Source organism: Cygnus olor, chromosome 8, assembly GCF_009769625.2.
Source record: "Cygnus olor isolate bCygOlo1 chromosome 8, bCygOlo1.pri.v2, whole genome shotgun sequence".
NCBI lineage: Eukaryota > Metazoa > Chordata > Aves > Anseriformes > Anatidae > Cygnus > Cygnus olor.
The window spans coordinates 7206830-7226150 of NC_049176.1; the positions used below are offsets into that span (position 1 = coordinate 7206830).

Sequence of the window (19321 nt, forward strand, 5' to 3'; positions counted from 1 at the left end):
AAACACCTGATTTGTTACCTCCATCCCTGCAGCATTTATGGTTTGTTCTAAATTACATGCCTGGTTTATAAATGAATTTTATTAATTATCGCCATTCCTGTTACTTCATTTTAATTAGACAGCAGATTCTGTCTCAGACTTTCTGGTTGTTCATCCTCGTGTGCACAGATTTTAAAAATCACTTTTTGAAAGTGGAAGGTTTATATTCTCTTTTCCTGGAAAGCCCTGTTGCAAGATAATTTAGAACATTTTGGCTTTGCTGATTCACATCAATTGATGCCTGACAAAGAAAACCGCAAGGATAAAACTCTATTTTTTACATCCTGTATGTCGTTTTTCCTACATTTCAAAGTAGGTATTTTTTCAGTGCCAGTTGATCTAACTGCATCTGTTTGCTTTTCAGTCTTTAATTTAGTTTGGGCTGTAAACTATCCAAGTAACAATTTGAGTGATGCAGCAACAGAAGGTGACCCAGATTACACAACACCGCACGCTAATGCCAAGTCTTCTTGTTTAATGGCAGCTGCTCAAAGCTTTGTCTTACTGCAATTCACATTCAACATATGCAAATCAAACAGCCTCCTCAGACAGACACACATCCTGCCTGTCTTCATTTTAAGCATGTTTAAGAGCTACTGCTTTTCATAAACATACATCAGCCTCACCAGCTGAGGCCACTTAGCCTCCTTGGCTTGGATTTACTCTCAGCCATCTGACAAAATTGTCAAGGAAACCCATTGTGACTTCCAACACTTCGCATACTTCTGTTTATGTGAAAGTTTGCTGTAAATATTTTTTCTGTTAAAAATAGTTGGACTTTTATACTCTCTCATAATGGAGATATTTAGTACCCCAAATATCAGTTGTTTAATAACTACTTTCTGGAGAGATTTTAATTAAAAAGCTAAGAGAAAGATTATATAATAAAGCAATGGGTGCTGCTAAAATACATAGCTTGTACAGTTTTAGCAAAATACTTTTATTTTTAAAGAGTTAAGTTTGAGTTTACTGGATGAATGGTATCAACATGCTAGAATTTTATCAGAACGCTTTATTGCTGTACTTTCAATATGTGAAGCCAAGTATTTAAAATGTTTTAATTCTTCATTTAAGAAAAAAGTTTAAGTGTGAAGGTCAGGAAAACTATCATGCAATGCGTTTATACAATTTAGTTTCCTGGACCAAATTTTTTTTGGCATTTCCGTCAAATTTTTGAAGCCTTCTGACAACACAAGCTTCCTGCTGGAAGTGCACGTCTAGCAAATCTACCCAGAGGACACGTCAGAACAATAAGAAAAAGAACAAATCTTACTTTTTAAATGGATGAGCAGCAAAAAACTGAGGTAGAAGATGAGTAGAGAGTTAATTCTTGAATGAGCCATATTCATCTTGATAGGACATCCTCCACCGAGTTGTCTGTTCTGCAGAGGGCTGATGCTGATCCTCACTGTTTTCTCCTCATCTCTGAAAGCAAGGTACTACCAAAGGCACTGAGCCCACTGTAACCCATCTTTGCCTGTGACCCTCCTCAGCCCGTTCCCTGCAAACCTACAGACTTTGCTTCAGAAGGCAGTTGTTGTTAAGGTTTTACTTCAGCAGGTCTGAGTGATTTTTCAAACCTGGTGCAGATTTGTCTGTGAACTGGACTGGAGTCTTTCCCCAGCTTTCTGCTGCAGGAATGTCATGAATGGTACAGCGTGTCTGGCTGACACAGCACAGCAGATGATGCACGGGGCTCTTTTAATCTTTCAGCATGCATTATCTTCTATTAAAGCTCCATTACGTCTTCTGATTCATAGTGTAAACACTTTATGCCTTTTTTGCATAAAGTCAGCTAGTAAACACTTCATGCTTTTTGCATTTTTCTGTATCATAACCCCATTAGTACATGAAGATTAAACAATCTCATATTCATTTTTTTTTTTTTTCAGTTAGATATTAGCTGATTCTCTGCCAGAATCTTTTGTTTTGTTGGTTTGGGATTTTGTTGCTTGTTGTTTTTCACTGGTTTTATTTACTTTTGCCATTTTTATTTTTTAAGAGGGTACCAACTGGGAGCTGGTACAGGCCCTTCATCAGGACAGGTCCATTAGTTGTAACTTTGAAGCTGGGGGGACCTTTCATTTGCAGACTCAGACTCATCAGTTGATTGCAGCTTTGTTTACAGATCTTAAAGCCTTGTCCTAGCCCAGCAGAAGGGGAGGGGAAGGAAGATGACAACAGCCCCAGCAGCCACTTTCAGATGCTACAACCCTAATAGAAACTTTAGTCTTCCGGTACCTTACAAGCCCATGTGTTGTTCAGCATGTATGTTTACAATGGGTGGGCTATACCATGAAATCACAGCAGTAGCATCATTCAGGCCAAGAAAGAGATGACTTTTCTCTTTCTACCATCTTCACTTCTACATGCCTTTCTGGCGTTTGGCCCTCAGTGCTTCCTGCTTGCTCTCCTTGCCGCTGTGCAGAGACCAGGCATTTCCGAGCCCAAGAAAAAACACAAAAATCTGCTTGGCCATTGCTATGTTATCATGCCATGAAAGAGATAAAGCTCAGTTTATGGCAGTTGTTTGTAATGGATAGTTACTTTCATATTCACTCTTTCAGCTCAGTGAACTGAATAGTTTTAAAACTTTCCTGTTTCAAGGCCCTTCTTTCATTCCCAGTTCGTTCATGCACAGTTGCCGCTCAATAACCTTGTGGCACATCTTGCCAGACCAAAGTGTATGAACGAATCCCAGGTCTTTTGAAACTTCTTAAAATTGGGTTGCTTGTAGGATAGCCAAACGAGATGGCCAGAAGAGCTGCTTTTTCATCCTATTTGAGACTTAACTCTGTGTTTCACAATGCCTATTTCAAATGTTTCTTCTTCCTCATGTGCTATGCATATCCCAGAACTTAATGGTGAGCAAACTAAATTAATTTACCATTGCTCCAATTCCTAGAAGTTGCTGACAGGAGAGGGTTTGAATTTCCACAGTGCTGATATTCTGAACATCATTTGTACACAGTGAAACGTAACATCTGAATGTAATTTCAATTCTTTCAGTTTCTTTCTCAGTGCAGCTTAGCTTTGATGAAATTCTGCAGTCATACAAGTTGGAGGCTATGTCATTTTCTCAGGGAAAAGGGCTGGTGTTGCCATTTTCTTTCACCTAAGTGCTGCCCTTTCTATTCCTATTGCTTCTTTGCAATAATTACAATGTGGTGTGGTATCAGACTATACTGGTCAGTGTAATGTCCTCTAAAATATTTTACTGCATCTCTGGCCAGCCAACTTCATCACCCAACATCTTTTGCTGCCAGCTATAGGCAGTGAGACTGGTGTTGCTTCAATTTAAAGTGCAATTTTTACTAACACCATTCTGTGCCTTCTAGGTCAAATAGAACTATAGGTGATTTTCTTAAGTAATTGATCTTTCTTCTAGTCTGTAAAATGTTACGATGTTTTTAATCTAGATTATAAAATAAACAAACTACTGCAGTTAAATAATCCACATTAAGTGTATAATTCCCTTGGAAGTAGGCAACGTCTTTACACAGTTTACAAATTGTTTGTTGCTGACTAACCTGAAACTTTTATTAAAAAGATGTTTTTTGGTCACTGGCAATTAAAACACTGGTCAGAAGCAGGTGGGTGATTTCATGGAAGAGTGGAACAGTGATGAAGATGATGATACTGCCTAGAGAGGTTATGAATATGCAAAACTCAGCTGGATAAGGTCCTGGGAAGTGTGCTCAAGCTGGATCTGCTTTGAGCAGGTAGTTGGACTAGGGATCTCTGGAAGTCTCTTCGCACCTATATGATCCTGGGATTCTCTTTTCTCTGAATATAGCATTAGTTTTTTTCTGTACGAGCTCCAGCCTATTTTAGATCAGTCCGTAACTTTGCATTCCTAATGCAGAAAACTTCTGGTTTTATCATACACTGCTTGTTTTTCCAAGGCTCTTTGTTTTTTCTTGCTAGCATTCAGCCATGCTCTTTTATTTTTACCTTTTCTTTTTATCTTCTGTTAAGTACTTGCCAGATTTCATCATAGTTATGTGCCACTGTTCACTGTTAGTAGAATTTCATTTTATGAAAAGCCTGTGGAGCCTGAGGGCATGGAGTCACTCAGCCGTGCCATCCCTTGGGCCTTTGAACCACTAGGAGACATCTCATCCTGCACATTTTGGACATGTGTGCTGGTTCACTCATGCAAACTGTCCTGTTGAAGTCAGATAAACACATCTGGAAAGCTGCTTTGAAGCTCGTATCAGAAAGATGAGGAGGATTTGATCTGTATAATTGTAGCTGCAGCTAAAGTACGTCACGGCAGGTTAATTCTAAACCATACATTTTAAAAGAACAGCAGTAGAAAGATACTTTACTTATCCCCAGTGAAATGCAGGTGCACTCTGTATGAACTTACGAGCACGTATCTATATTGTCATCTTGTGTGGAGCGTTAGAATACACTTCTGAAGTATTTATTGGAAACTCTGGATGATGGAGCTTGCTAGAACAAGGCATCTGACCAGATCATCTTCCTGTTCATGATGCTCATACTCTCTTTAATATACACATAGCTAGCATTATTTTTGGTTGGAGTTCTTTGGATAATTATGAATGGACGAACCAACATGTAAATGGTCTTGTGGATAGAGAATTGTTTTGTAACAGGAAGTTGTTTATTTCATTAACAAAACTGCTATAATCTATTTGCATTTTAACTAGGCACCTTGCAACAAGATCAGCTGTATGTGCATTGATTTCATACCACACTTGCAAAGTTAACTGCCTTTAAGAGACAATAAGAAATTCACTTGGCCTGTGCTTATCCACTGATAAATATTTTATTATATTGTTAGTCTGCAAATACTATGTTTAAGCTTACTTTTCTTTGCTATTAATATGTACAATTATTTTTGTCTTCCCCCTTTGAACTCTTGCTTTGATCTTTTTTCCCTCCTTTAGCCTGAGTAGCAATTCAAAGCAGAAGACATAGAGCATGGGCTTTCAGTATTATCAATCTGCAGATTACAAATGGGTTTATGAAACTAAAGGGTTGTATTTTAAAATGTAAGATTACAGAAGCATCAAGTTAATTTACTCAAATGTATCTTATTTTGGGTGTAACAGAAATGGCAGGAGCGATGATCCAGGCACTGCTTCCAACCGTGTGTTCAACTACAAGAATTTCAAGCCATGGTTGATAGCAGCCGGTACTTGCTCATGGTCAGTCACTACTTCAGGTGCACACTGTTCAAATCATTGCATTTCTGGAAAGGTGTTTGAACTGTTTGTTTTTTCATACAAAGTCTCTCCTGAGTATTTTACGCTTAGCCAAACTGCCTCTGTGAGGTACTACAGGATTCCTCTGGGACTTGCAGAACTCAACAGCGTGTGATTTAATTACCTTATCGTTATCTCTGAAATTTGGAAAATATCATTTTTATTGTATAGCGTGTGGTTGATAACACCAATGAAGCAATTCCACTGCCAGATGAATTATAGGTCAGGCCTTGTCAATGTAGATGAAAATTTGCAATTAGTATTCTGTACCTGGTTGCTAACGAACCATCTAATCAGGAAGTTTCTGTGTACCAATTATCTTCCTGCAAGTGTCAAGGTCACAGGAGTGCTTGATGAAATGATACACGTAGGGTTTTTACAACAGCACTGATACATTAAGTGCTAAATGGATTGTAAATTTAGGTTTTACTTCTATGCTTTTTGCTTCAGCAGAATATACACATTAACAGACTTACAAATCCTCTTCTAATTCTTTTTTTTTTCTTTCCTTCAGAGTGAGATAAGTCATACCATAAAAATTGGAATTAAATTGAAAAACCTGTCTGTGTCAGAAGGGATAATTGTACAGGCGAGAAACATTTTCAAAGGTGTTTGGAAGATATTTGAGCTAGTATGCTGCATTGCTTCCCCTGATCAATACTAAGACGTTCCTGAAGGAATTCAGACCCCAAAACTCCATCGGGCAATGGTGGAGAGGAGGAGAAAGAATGAGAATCAAGAAGCCAGGATGAGTAAACAAGGTGGATTGATTTTAGTGCACACTGGACATGTAAACATTGTACATTAGGTAAATGCTGTGGATGATAGCAACAATTGTATGGTGAGGTTGAGAAGTAGGCGATGTAACTAAAACTGTAATAGAAATTTTGGTCTTAGGAAATATCCCGCATTGAGAAAACTGGCATCCTCCTTCCTTTCATGAGCAGAGCACTGGGCTGGGGGCCAGGAAACCAATTCTTTCCCCAGTTCAGCCTGTCAGCACTGTGCTGACAGGTGAGGCAAATCACATTTGTTGGCAGTGATAAATCATTCTGAGGTATTGCAATTTGACATGGAAATGCAGAACACAGTAATCATTAGAGAGTAATATTTGTAAAAAGCAAATAGAGAAGTTTCTAATTTTTTCCTGATCTCTAATATCACTTATATTTTTTCTTTTTTTATTTTTTTTTCATTCAGTCATTGTATTGACTATTTGTGACAAGGTTTTGAAAAACATCTGATGATCTGGGGCTCTTTAATTTACAGGTTTCCAGTTGAAGGATGTGACTTCCAGAAAGTGCAAAGCAAAAATTCCCTGCAGACATCTCTGAAATGTTTCAGCATGGGTCTTGGCAAGTATTAAATTCCTCCTGGAAATGTTGGCCTCTGTGCTAAAGTATTAGATAATATTATGGGAACAATAGGTAATAGTAAGTGCCCCAAAGGGATATCAAGTTCCCGCTAAGTATCGGTTCAGACAGCATTCATCTTAATGCCAATGCATTTCTTATAGGCTGCAGTTTTGTATCAAACTACGTCCTGAAAGATTGTCAGTTCGAATTATACTGTTCACAAGGTAAAATGAAATATTCTGGCTTCCAAACTTGTGTTGATTTAGAATATTTCACACCTATTTTATTCACTGGGAGTGATACTGACTTCAGTGACAATGACATCCACGTTGACATGATGTCACCCTGTTCCCATGCCAGTGAAATGTCCCCTGCATGGAGATGGCACAGTATCTATAAGCATCATGTTGGGTGTGAGAGGGGGAAATAATGGTCATTGCAGTTATAATTCATTTGTGTTCTGGTAGTATCCAGGGGTCTCCTTAAATCATCAGGTGGTTTGTTGCCGAATTCGACAGCTTAACTGCATCTTAGATTCCGTGTGTGGGTATGCTGAGATCTTTGCACATGTTGAATTTCAGAAAGCACTTTCTATTTTCCTAGGTATCAAGATTTCTTTTGGTAAAATAAGACATTTTTATAGCGTCTTCCTCCAATACAGTGAAAACCTTGGTGACTGTGGTTGTTGCGTACAGGCAGCTGCTGAGAGTTTTTTTCGTCTTAGCACCCAAATTTGAACTTTAGCAACTTTGTTCCCCAGGCGCTGTTTTGTGGGACTTGGACTTCTAAATCTGGGCCCCTGAGACACTGGGGTACAAGTGTTTCTAAGCCCGCAGTTCTAAGGTAGTTAGTGCTATCACAGAAATACCATTGTGCCATCAGAAACTGCATCTAATACCTTGACCACACACTAGATGTTTTGCTCCATATAGAAGCACCTACGGGAACAGACATGCTAGCAGCAGTAAACAAGAATTCCTCACAGTGGCCGCTGTCTGTATGTGTTCCTCATGCTAGTAGGGTAAGATTTCCTCCTAGCATTCAGCCACACAGAGTAAAGGACTTGACCAACCCACTGGGGTAGCAGAGCGAGGAGTGAAACTCCCCATCCCCACCAGGACTTATGAAGGACTTGCTACAGGTCCTCAGCTAACCTACGGGAACAACTCACATGGTTGAAGAACAGCAGATGCGAGCTCTTTTGAAAATATAGTCCTGAATGTTGCTAGACAGTAGAAATGAGCTGTAGTCTCAAGATGCAGCTCACACAGCTCTCTGTTTTCTTAAATAAGATTAATCCGAATGAGTGAAACCGTCTGGCAGAATCTGACTACTGAAGAAGAGATCAAACTCAACCCATGCAAACCTTGACCATGCCCATTCCTACAGCAGCAAAGTCAGACTTCAGTATTAATTTAACGAAGTAGATTATTAAAACATGTCCTAATGTAACATACTCTTTAAAAAAGGCAGGAAATTAGTAACTTAAATTATTACCCCAACTTTCATTTTGATATGATAATCACAACTGGCTAACTGGTCAAGAAATGGGATTAACTTTCTGAGGACTGTGCAGGCAGAAGTTACTGTACTTGCTATACATTACATTAGCAGTTACGGACACCACTAGTCTAACAAACTGCGCCATTTTTGGCCGCTTAATCTGATTCTGTAACAATTTGGCATTTATTTAGGGCCATACCCTTCTACCTGTCGGAAGTCCCCGCTGATTTTGAAAGTAGGTGTTGCACTTGTAATTCAAGACAGGAAGAAAAGCTTTTGTATCTGGGCAAACTTGATGGAAATCCTGCAAGTTCCTTAACAATAATGAGAAAAATGTATCCACTCACATTTATCATACAGAAAAATAAGCACAAGTGTTTTGGACTGTATGTCATGGCAAATGTGAGAGGTGTTTTCCAAGCACTGAGAAGGAATATGAACTTAGACGGTCATTTCTCTTAACAATTTAGTCTTTGAATTTTTGGAGCCTTTTAAATGGAAGAGGTGTTTTGTTTTTTTTATTTTTGTTTGTTGGTTGTTTTGTTTTTAAATGGTCTTTTATTTAAAAATTGCTGGGAAAAAAATGTTTTCACAATTTAAAAATGTATAACCTGCTTGCTCATTTTTTTCCCCTGTGGACAAGTAAAATAATTTCTAAAGTGTTTTCAAAAGTTTGAAAATTAAATTAAGATTCCTCCAACCAAACCTTTCAACTAATCCAAGCCACTTCTTATATCAAATATTTTCAAGGCAATAAATATTAAAGATTTCAATCTTTGGTTTAGGTTGGCAACAGGAAAATATTTTCGGTAAGAAAGAAAAGCATTCTCACTCCCAGATTTCCTTTGAAGTCTCTTCTACCTGTCTTGATTCAAATAAAGGGCACTAGTGTAAGCAGAATTTCAAAAACGCTCCTAAGAGGAAAGGCACTGCTTGTGGATCTTTATGAAAGGCATCCAGATATGTCAGCCCTTTCACCACCATTCGCAACAAAGCATCCCTCCACAGTCATTGTGGGTGAGACCAGTGAAACTGCACTACGCTTAACAGATGTCACAAAAAATTCTGCAGTAGAAAAGGATCTTGAGAGAACATGATTCCTCCAGAAGAAACTCTGCGAGCCTTTGGTTTAGAAGTGCTACAAGGGCTCTGAATTTTGTCTAATAAAATAAAACTAAGAACTGTTTCTCCCCTTCAGCTATTTTTACTGGAAAAGTATACTTTCTAAAATGAATTAACATCAATCTTGGGAAAATAGGTAGCCAGAGCAAAAGAGACGTACAACTACCCCAAATGTAAGAATTTACTGAAATGGTTTTAGGTCCAGCAATACCCCAGGCAGCAAGTTGTTTTTTTGTTTGCTTGCTTGCTTGCTTTGCTGTGTTTGTTGTTGTTTATTTTATATATATATATATATATATATATGTATGTATAGGTATAGATATATGTTTTAATTTATTTTATATAAAAAAATAATAGTCCTGTAATAATCACCTTGTAACAATGACTTTAATTTTAAGGTCATTGTTACAAGTTGATTATTTCAGGATTACTGCAAGTGTTTTGCACTTTGGAATGACTACAGCAAGACATCCTGCTGTTGTATTTATACTAGCGTTTTACTAACTCAGTGATCATTTATTTTTTTTTAAATTTTTATTTTGGTTAGTATGGTTTTTTTTAAATACCTTTTCTGTAGCAATTTCTTGTACAAGCTTCTTTGGTTAGTGATGCATATTGGATCACTAGCTGAGCAGAATTAATTCTGTATTTCCAGTCATTTTTAGTTAAACAGTTTTCTTCTATGCTGCGTGCTTGCACAATGCACATGGTAACTACTGCTTTATTTGACTGAAAGCAGGTTTGTCTCGCTTCAGGTTTTTAGCAGCAGCCAGTCTCAAAGCATAATTAATCTATTTGTGTTCTGCCTCTTGATATCAGAATCAGAATTATATTTTCTTAGAAAAAGAAAAAAAAGATTGTAATTACTATTCAAATATATTAAGAAATCATATAATATGTACCACCTAAAATAAAAGGTGGTCCTGAAATTTATACCACACTGGTGCTTCAGAAATAGATGTAATGCATTCATTATGTTGTGTTTTTTTCTTACAGTAAGCGGAGTAATACAAGCTGTAAGCTTCATAACTACATCCTTTCATCCTGACTGTAAGTAAATGGGCAATGCATCATAGAATATGTAAGCTGGACTCAGACAAATGAACAAGCACAGATAAAAACACTCATATAACCCTAAAATATCCTTCTGGTTTTAGAACTGGGTGTTGTGGGGGGTGGGGGAATACATTTTGTACATTATACGTTTAACTTTAAAATTCAAAATAAATAGCATCTACAAATTATATGGATAGTGATTAAGGAGAGCACAGAAGAGCATTTTAATCTCCTTCTACACCTTGAAACATCATGCCTCTATAACAGAGATAAGTTCAGATTGCCTGACAACTGTAACCATGTGAAGGTTCAACACAAAGGAAAGGAGAAGAGCTCTGAAAAGCCTTGATAAACACTGAGCTGGTAGGCCTATCGGATTGCATTTTACTCCTAGCCATCCTTTTAATTACATAATGGATATTATCAGAGGACGCAAAGCGTTAAATACTGTCGGTAATTTGTTGGTTTCATATGTTAAACTTCTAACAAAATGCTATTGTCATCCCTCTGATTTTTTACCCCATTCAGGAACTTCTATACATTATAATTTATTGCTGAAAACATCTTCAATAGTGAAGGGTTTTTTCCTCTTAAAGAAGAAATATTGAGCACATGGTACATGTATGTTTCTACATATGTTTCTATATCTATATGTATTTTAACCTGTGTGTGAAATTCTGTTTTCTGATGGGCATTGAAAGTGTGGTGCAACTGTGTGACTGCATGGTTCAAATGCCACAAAGCGTCTTGCGGCCAGATCAAGCTGCCGTAAGCTGGCTCTCGTAGTGTAACAGAAGTGCTGTGTTACACATATAGAAAAGGAATTTTGTTCTACTGGTATGGAGAGTTGTGTGAAATGGCTGTTTTGTGGAAAGAAGTATTACTCTTTTATAAGTAATTCAACAAGGTATTTATGTCCAGGCATAAATAATCTGGATGTGTTGCTGCAAAACAGATACTGAATAACAGACGCAGGGTGTTTAGCACATATGGAACTTTATATTAACACAATTGGACTGCTTATAATATTTAAAAAGGCCCTAGATTAAGCTTATTATAGACTTGGTAATTCAAAATGAACTAGTTCTGTACCTCTTCTTTGTGGCATTAGAAGCAATGCATTCCTTAGGCCCTTGGAGGGCAATGACTCAGAGCTAACCTGAACAAGAATGGACCTTGGCATGCTCAATGCCTCATTTATTCTGCGCTGCTGAATCCTTACAGTAAACTATTCAACCCCTCAGTACATCAGTCTAATACACAATCAAATATGCCCTCAAGTTTCAAAGTAATATAAGTGTTGAAAACTCCCTCCACCCTTGGAAAGGTACTAGATAAAAGACCTAGGATCTTAAGGGTAAATCAGTACAAGGCCTTCACCTGAGGCCTTTCATGACAGAACTCCTAACTTCATGTTCTCTGTAAATGTGAAGTGCTAGAATGATCTTCAGGTGTCTATGATGACAGAGAATATACATTAACATTTTGAAAGCAAAATGCAGCTACTGTTCTTAGGGGTGAAAAACAATGTTTATGAACAGGATGGAGAGAGAGTCTAGAAAGGCCCTGACTTGCATTCTGTGGCCCAACAAACAGCACCAGGCCTGACTGCAATAATACTCCAATTACCAAACTCTAGGGGAGGATAGCTGGCATTTCCCTCTGTCCGATGATTTAATTGGGCTGTCAGCTAGGGATAATTAGTTTCTGGTTGACTGAAAAAAGTGACAGTGACATCAGCTCTCTGTTATCCTTTATTATTTAAATTCTTGTATCGTAACAGGGCCTCAGCACACAGGGCGCTCCTGCGGCATTTACAAGTCTCTCATTTTGCAGGGCAATGGAAATGCAGCAAAGTAAGACACACAGAAAACATTTCGAGCTGTTTACCACATACGTTTTCATAACACAAGGACTTTTGAGAGCCAAGATTATTTCTGTACAGGAAAGTCTGGTATTGCTTGTTTTACTGGAAATTTGATAGTACTGTTACAGATGTGACAGTCTAAAGCTATAAACAGGGCAAGGTTTATAGGGAGAGGCGATACCTTCCATTAATCCAGCTGATGTGACTGGAAAAATAAAGATAATTTTGGGCACATGAACCCTTCTTGAGATCATGTACCCAAAGCTGGTCTGTTTTTAGTTCACATGGTCACATACGCTATCTGAGCTATTAAAAGTATTAAATTTCTCTCCAGTTCTTGCCTTGCTTATAGGAAAATACCTCTGATGCTAGTAGCGTATTATCACAAAAGGTTTAATTCATTCTATTGAAAGCACAGTCCAAAGCAATTGATATAAATTCTTGTTTCTTTTTTTTTTTGCACAGCATCAGAAAGATGCTTTCATTTATATTGATTTTTGTAACAATGCTTGAGCTTCTCCATCAGCAGAGGAGAACACCAGGTTTTTCTCCCACTGTTTTCTTTCACTCAGCTTCCACTCTCCTCCCTTCCCTTAGGCTGTTGAGAACTAGTGGAGCAGGCAGAAATGGCAGCGCCACAAGCATTGGCAGCAATATACGCAGGCAGTTTCTCTCAGGACTTCTACAGCTGGTATATTTTCAAAGTGCAAAGGGAATATAGCACACCAATGACTCTTCTTGTAGACTTAGAATCCATTTGTTTGCTACTTAGTTTTCCAGGGAGTTGACATTGGATGTTCTCAGTTCCATGGTTCCTCACGCAAATCTTACGTGTGAACGACAGTGGAGCTACAGGACTTTGCAACAGTGATGATAGTGAGTCCTAGTCATGCAACAATCTGCACTGTTACCATTTTTCCACAGCAGAGCTCTGAACGGAAGCTGAGAGCAAGCCTAGTACTGAGGAACATTTTGGTACAGATCTAATAAACCTTCTGTTTATTCAGACCCCACTGATCTTCTTGTTCCTTGCCCTTGCCAATTCTAATTTCACCTAAGGTCTGTGCTGGATTGAAGTTCCAGGAGGAAATCTGCTTTGTGGGGTCTGTATAGCTATGTGCAATGTTCATGCTGCCTTAACTCCCCAGAAAAAAGGCAGCAATGGCAAACATCATTGTTATTCAATCCATACTCACTGATAGAGAATAAAGTCCCTCTCCTCTGCAGAAACTGGAGAGAGCCCAAGTAGAGGTACTGTACTTGCCCGTCCCTGGGTTAAGCTCCTTGGATGGAGTGAGGCAGGCGGATAGAGTAAGAGTGAATCTGACCTTCTTCTCTACGTATTTCAGTTGCTGTAATTTAAGGCAGAGATGAGAGGAGAAGCCTGATGAACAGGATTCACATGCCAAACATCTATAACAGTATGACAAGCCTCCAGTTGATTAGTGCCCCACAGAGGCCTGGATTGAGAGACTGGGGTGGTCTTTTCATGGCCTACCTGAAAGAATTTCTTGGCAGTGGTTCCAGCTTTATTCAGCACTGTTGGCTACAAAACTTGTTGCAGTCTCTAGACAATCTTATAACCCTTTCACTTCACAGACTAATTTAAAACACTTGTGTATACGTGATGACTGGCAATAAAATACAGAAAAGTCTTGGACTAGAGGAAATACAGGCTTTGTGGGTTCCCAGTACCCCCACACATTACTGCTGAAATGAAGGGAGCAAACGCATCTGGGATACAAAAACTGTGAATGACAGTGTGGATCATGTTTCAGCAGTGTCATAGGCAGTGAACCTAGAGCAAAGTAGTGCTAAATTTCCTACAGAAATACACACTTGCCTTAGGTAAGTGTAATGGCCAAAGTGAAGGCAGCAGACTGTTTATGCTACTAGATGTACAACTGGGTACACACAGTGAACAGCTGTTAAATAATATATAGAGAATTTATTGGAATTACTTAGGTCTTAAAACTTGAATGCTCTCTTTAATGTAATTTTATTTTGTCAGCTACATGCTTAAAATCAGAGATTATGCCCTATGTACTTGTTGTTTAAACTGTACTTGATTCAAATATTCAAATATTTGTCACAGTTTCACTGTATCTTAGAAGTGAAGATTTTGAGCTGAAGAACAAGTATTTCAAGATGGACTTCCTCCTCTGACATCAAACCCTCTTGCAAAAAGCCACTTCCTAATTTCCAACATTTCAAGAATATTTGTGATAAATATACTGTCTTGGAAAAACCTAAACAAATGTATTTGTAAATTACACAGACTCACGGAGATGAGCAAGTGCTTATTCTTTGATGCTGCTTCTCTTTAGTTAACATAAAAGTCAGCCTTTTTATCTGACAGATATTCTATTAATGAGCAAGAAAATTCAGCATGCATAAATCTTGGAACAACAAGGATTAATACTGTTAAATTTTGCCTGTACTATTTTAACTATAAAAGAATTAATGCTGAAAGAGCCATAATGACCCAAGAGTTCAAGGACATTTTGTTTCCGGAGGATAATTATTGTATTGTAGCGATGCCAGTCATGGTAATGGATCACTTAGCATTGCATAATTTTCTTTGAACTAAATCCTTCATGTAACATAAAACAGCAAAAGGGGGGGGGTGGGGGGGAAAGAAGTGTTGTGTAGCATTTTGCAGAGTCAAAATGCCCATTGAACTTGTAGACTGACAGTGAGGACAAATGTGGATGCTTTGTGGACTGCCACGCTCATCACAGAGCAAATAATATTAGCAACAAACAACTGAAAAGGTAGTTATCTAGAGGAGAACTAAGAACAAAAACAAATCTAGAGAATAGCAACAGAGAAATGAATGATATGGTCAAAGAGGTTGAATTTAATTCTTAAAGTGGAATGGGAAGAAAATTTTAACTGCGGGCCAAAGTCCATGCTGTAAAGTTGAGGTCTAACTTCTACTTATTTTGAAGTGGACAGTGGAAGCCAACTGTGGATGCTGCTGTTGGAAGAAATTATGCCCAGAATATTTTTATTTGGCCATAATTCTTCATATTTACCTCTAAAGCCTGGTACTGCTTTTGTTTTTAAATGGGAATACTAATGTAAAGGGTTTCCACTAACAATTCAACTTTATGTCCTTGAAGTATCTCCCTAGTACGTACAGAAAGGTTAAATCTAAGAAAGAAAAAAAAAAAAGTGCCAGCCAACAGGTATGGAAAATTCTGGTCTACCACAATATAGTAGTTACACACTGAAAAATAACTGAATCCTGCTACTGTGCACACTTATTCTCAGGGTACTCATCCTCCTGACCTGGAAGTCTGGGATGAGGAGCAGAAGAACCCCCCCCTGCAATTCAGGTAGAAACAGTTACAGACCTGCTGCTCCACCTGAACTGTCACAAGTCCATGGGGCCAGATGGGATCCATCCAAGGGTGCTAAGGGAGTTGGTGGATGTGATTGCTGGGCTGCTTTCCATCATCCATCAGTGGTCATGGTCATCTGGAGAGGTTCCGGATGACTGGAGACTTGCTAATGTGACACCCATCTGTCAGAAGGGTCATAAGGAGGACCCGGGGAACTACTGGCCTGTCAGCCTGACCTTGGTGCCAGGAAGGGTGATGGAGCAGGTCATATTGAATGCAATCACACAGCATATGTCAGACCACCAGGTGATCAGGCCCAGTCAACATGGCTTCACAAAAGGCAAGTCCTGCCTGACCAACCTCATCTCCTTCTTTGACAGGGTGATCTGCCTGGTGGATGAGGGAAAGGCTGTTAACGTAGTCTACCTAGACTTCAGCAAGTCTAGCCGCCTTTGACCATGGTCTCCCATGGTATTCTCCTGGAGAAGTTGGCATCCCATGGCTTGGACAGGTGCACTCTTTGCTAGGTTAAAAACCAGATGGATGGCCAGGCCCAGAGAGTGGTGGTGAATAGAGTGAAATCCAGGTGGCGACCGGTCACCAGTGGTGTTCCCCAGGGGTCGGTGTTGGGTCCCATCCTCTTTAATATCTTTATTGATGATTTGGGTGAGGGAATTGAGTGCACCCTCAGTAAGTTTGCAGATGACACCAACACTACAGGCTTGGGGCAGAGTGGCTGGAAAGCTGTGCAGAGGAAAAGGATCTGAGGGTGCTAATTGATGCTCACCTGAACGTGAACCGGCAGCGTGCCCAGGTGGCCAAGAAGGCCAATGACATCCTGGCTTGTATCAGGAATAGTGTAGCCAGCAGGACCAGGTAGGTGATCGTTCCCCTGTACTCTGCTCTGGTGAGGCCACACCTCGAGTGCTGTTCAGTTTTGGGCCCTTCAATACAAGAAGGACATTGAGGCCATGGAGCGTATTCAGAGGAGGGCTATGAAGCTGGTGAAGGGCCTGGAACACAAGTCCTGTGAGGAGCGGATGAGGGAACTGGGGTTGTTTAGTCTGAAGAAGAGGAGGCTCAGGGGAGACCTTATTGCTCTCTACAACTACCTGAAAGGAAGGTGTGGGGAGCTGGGGGTCGGCCTCTTCTCACAAGTAACTAGTGATAGGACTAGAGGGAATGGCCTCAAGTTGCACCAGGGGAGGTTTAGGTTAGAAATTAGAAGACATTTCTTCTCAAAAAGAGTAGTCAGGCATTGAAACGGGTTGCCCAGGGAAGTGGTGGTGTCACTGTCCCTGGGGGTGTTCAAGGAAAGGTTGGACCTGGTACTCAGGATCACCTGGTCCCAGAGGATTGGATGTTTGCCAATGTGACTCCCATCTACAAGAAGGGCCATAAGGAGGACCCAGGGAACTACAGGCCTGTCAGCCTGAGCTCAGTTCCAGGGAAAGTTATGGAGCAAATCATTTTGGGTGAGATCACACAACACCTGTGTGGCATCCAAGGGATCAGGCCTAGCTAGCACAGGTTCACGAAAGGCAGGTCATGCTTGTCCAACCTCATCTCCTTCTATGACTGTGTGACCAGACTGATAGATGAGAGAAAGGCTGTTGATGTAGTCTACCTAGACTTCAGCAAAGCCTTTAACACGATCTCCCACAGTATTCTCCTGGGGAAACTGGCTGCTCGTGGCCTGGACAGGTATAGTCTTCTCTGGGTAAAGAATTGGCTGGAGGGCCATGCCCAGCGGGTAGTGGTTAATGGAGTTAAGTCCAGCTGGCGTCCCGTTACAAGTGGTGTCCCCCAGGGGTTGGTTCTGGGGCCTATCTTGTTTAAAATCTTTGACGACCTGGATGAGGGGATTGAGTATACCCTCAGTAAGTTTGCAGATGACACCAAGTTGGGAGGTAGTGTTGATCTGCCTGAGGGTACGGTGGCCCTTCAGAGGGATCTGGATAGGCTGGACTGCTGGGCTGAGGCGAATGAGATGACGTTCAACAAGGCCAAGCGCCAGGTCGTGCACTTTGGCCACAACAACCCCATGCAACACTATAGGCTTGGGGCAGAGTGGCTGGAAAGCTGTGCAGAGGAAAGGGATCTCTGGGAGTGTTCATCGATGCTTGCTGAACATGAGCTGACAGTGTGCCCAGGTGGCCAATAAAGCCAATGGCATCCTGGCTTGCATCAGGAATAGTGTAGCCAGCAGGAGCAGGGAGGTGATCATCCCCCTGTACTCAGCTCTGGTGAGGCCGCACCTCGAGTGCTGTGTTCAGTTTTGGGCCCCTCAATACAAGAAAGACATCGAGGCACCCATGCATGTCCAGAGAAGGGCAACAAAACTTGAGAGGGGTCTGGAGCACAAGTCTTATGAGGAGCGGCCGAGGGAACTGGGATTGTTTATTCGGGAGAAGAGGAGGCTCAGGGGAGACCTCATTGTACTCTACAACTTCCTGAAGGGAGGTTTGTGGTAAGGAGGGGGTCGGCCTCTTCTCCCAGATAACTAACAAGACTCCAGGAAATGGCCACAAGCTGGGCCTGGGAAGGTTTACATTAGATATCAGGAAAAACTTTTTCCCTCAAAGAGTGGTCAGGCCCTGGAACGGCCTGCCCAGGGAGGTGGCGGAGTCACTGTCTCTCATGGTGTTCAAGAAGCGCCTGGATGAAGTGCTACGAGATATGATTTAGTAGCTTAGTGGATATTATTGGTGATAGGAGGATGGTTGGACTAAATGATCTTTCCAACCTTGTGTTTCTATGATTCTATGATTAGGGATGTGGTTTAGTGGATGACATCGGTAGTAGGGTGGTTGGACCGGATGACCTTGGAGGTCTTTTCCAACCTTAATGATTCTATGATTCTGTAACTATGCACATCTCAAACCTATTCTAGTTAGTCCTGCTCGCAAAATAGTGTTCACCAAGGTTGTACTTTCATCATATAATTCACTCATGAAAAACTCACATATATTTATACTTCCAAACTGAGGATGCTTGCTATAGAAACAGAGCCAAGAATGCCATTTACCTGGCTTAATTAGATTTTTGCCTTCAGTGAAAGCAAAATCATAGTACTGTTTGCTGTTCTATTATCAATTTTTTTTTTTCCACTTCAGGAGTAGTAACTGGAAGAACTGACAATTTAAGGTACTTGAAACAATTAAAATACTGATTTTAATGTACTATTACAGTGACAAATTAAGTTAAATGATGGTAAACTGTGAAATGAATGGGGATTTTGAGTACTTGTGTAGTAACAATCAAGAAGTGACAGATGCTTTGAGAATTTTCAGAATTTTTATTGAGGAAAAAAATATGTGAAAGTTATGCACCGCTTGTTACGCGAAGTGACGACCATCGCTACTTTACAAATCTCTAAGTACAGGGAACTTGCTGTGGTGCAGGATTTGATCCTGCACCCTCCCTGAAGCCCTCAGAAAATGAAGCCCGTTCCAGGGGCCGCTGCACCGCCCGGTGGTCGCAGGCCGCAGCCCCGCCGCTCCTCAGCGTCCTGGCGAGAGGAGAAGCGCAGAGATGGCGCAGTACGTGAGGGCTTTGAGTAAGAGATGTTGTAAACGCGAAAACAACGTTTCTGAGGGAGGCTACTGGTGGGCTGGGAGCCCGGAGTTGCTTATGAGGACAGCTGTTCCAGCTTTTCCACATTCTTCTGAAACACGCGGGCCTCTGCGCGTGTTTGCGCAGCTGCCTGAGGCGGCATCGATCCCTCGCGGGAGCCGCGGGCGCATGCTCGGAGGCGGCCCCGCCGCTGCCTCCCGCCCGCCCTCCGGCGCAGGGAGC

At 40.6% G+C, this 19321-nt stretch overlaps 1 protein-coding gene and 1 long non-coding RNA gene across 7 annotated transcripts in view; one reads left to right on the top strand and one right to left on the bottom strand.

Annotated features, from left to right (window-relative positions):
* The window catches only part of CRB1 (crumbs cell polarity complex component 1), a 106473-nt gene extending 104530 nt beyond the window's left edge, over window positions 1-1943 (bottom strand). For 2 of the 5 annotated variants that reach the window (XM_040565511.1, XM_040565508.1), the window contains exon 1: window positions 1313-1942. In XM_040565511.1, coding sequence (XP_040421445.1) covers window positions 1313-1388 — 76 coding nt within the window. In that variant the 5' untranslated portion in view covers window positions 1389-1942. Of the gene's footprint in view, window positions 1-1312 lie in introns of all 5 variants that reach the window. The other 3 variants (XM_040565512.1, XM_040565513.1, XM_040565510.1) reach the window with 3 other exon arrangements.
* The window catches only part of LOC121073934, an 87435-nt gene extending 74539 nt beyond the window's left edge, over window positions 1-12896 (top strand). For both annotated transcript variants that reach the window (XR_005822017.1, XR_005822018.1), the window contains one exon: window positions 6543-12896. This is a non-coding gene — a long non-coding RNA (uncharacterized LOC121073934). The remainder of the gene's footprint in view (window positions 1-6542) is intronic.
* The last annotated feature ends 6425 nt before the right edge of the window (window positions 12897-19321 follow it).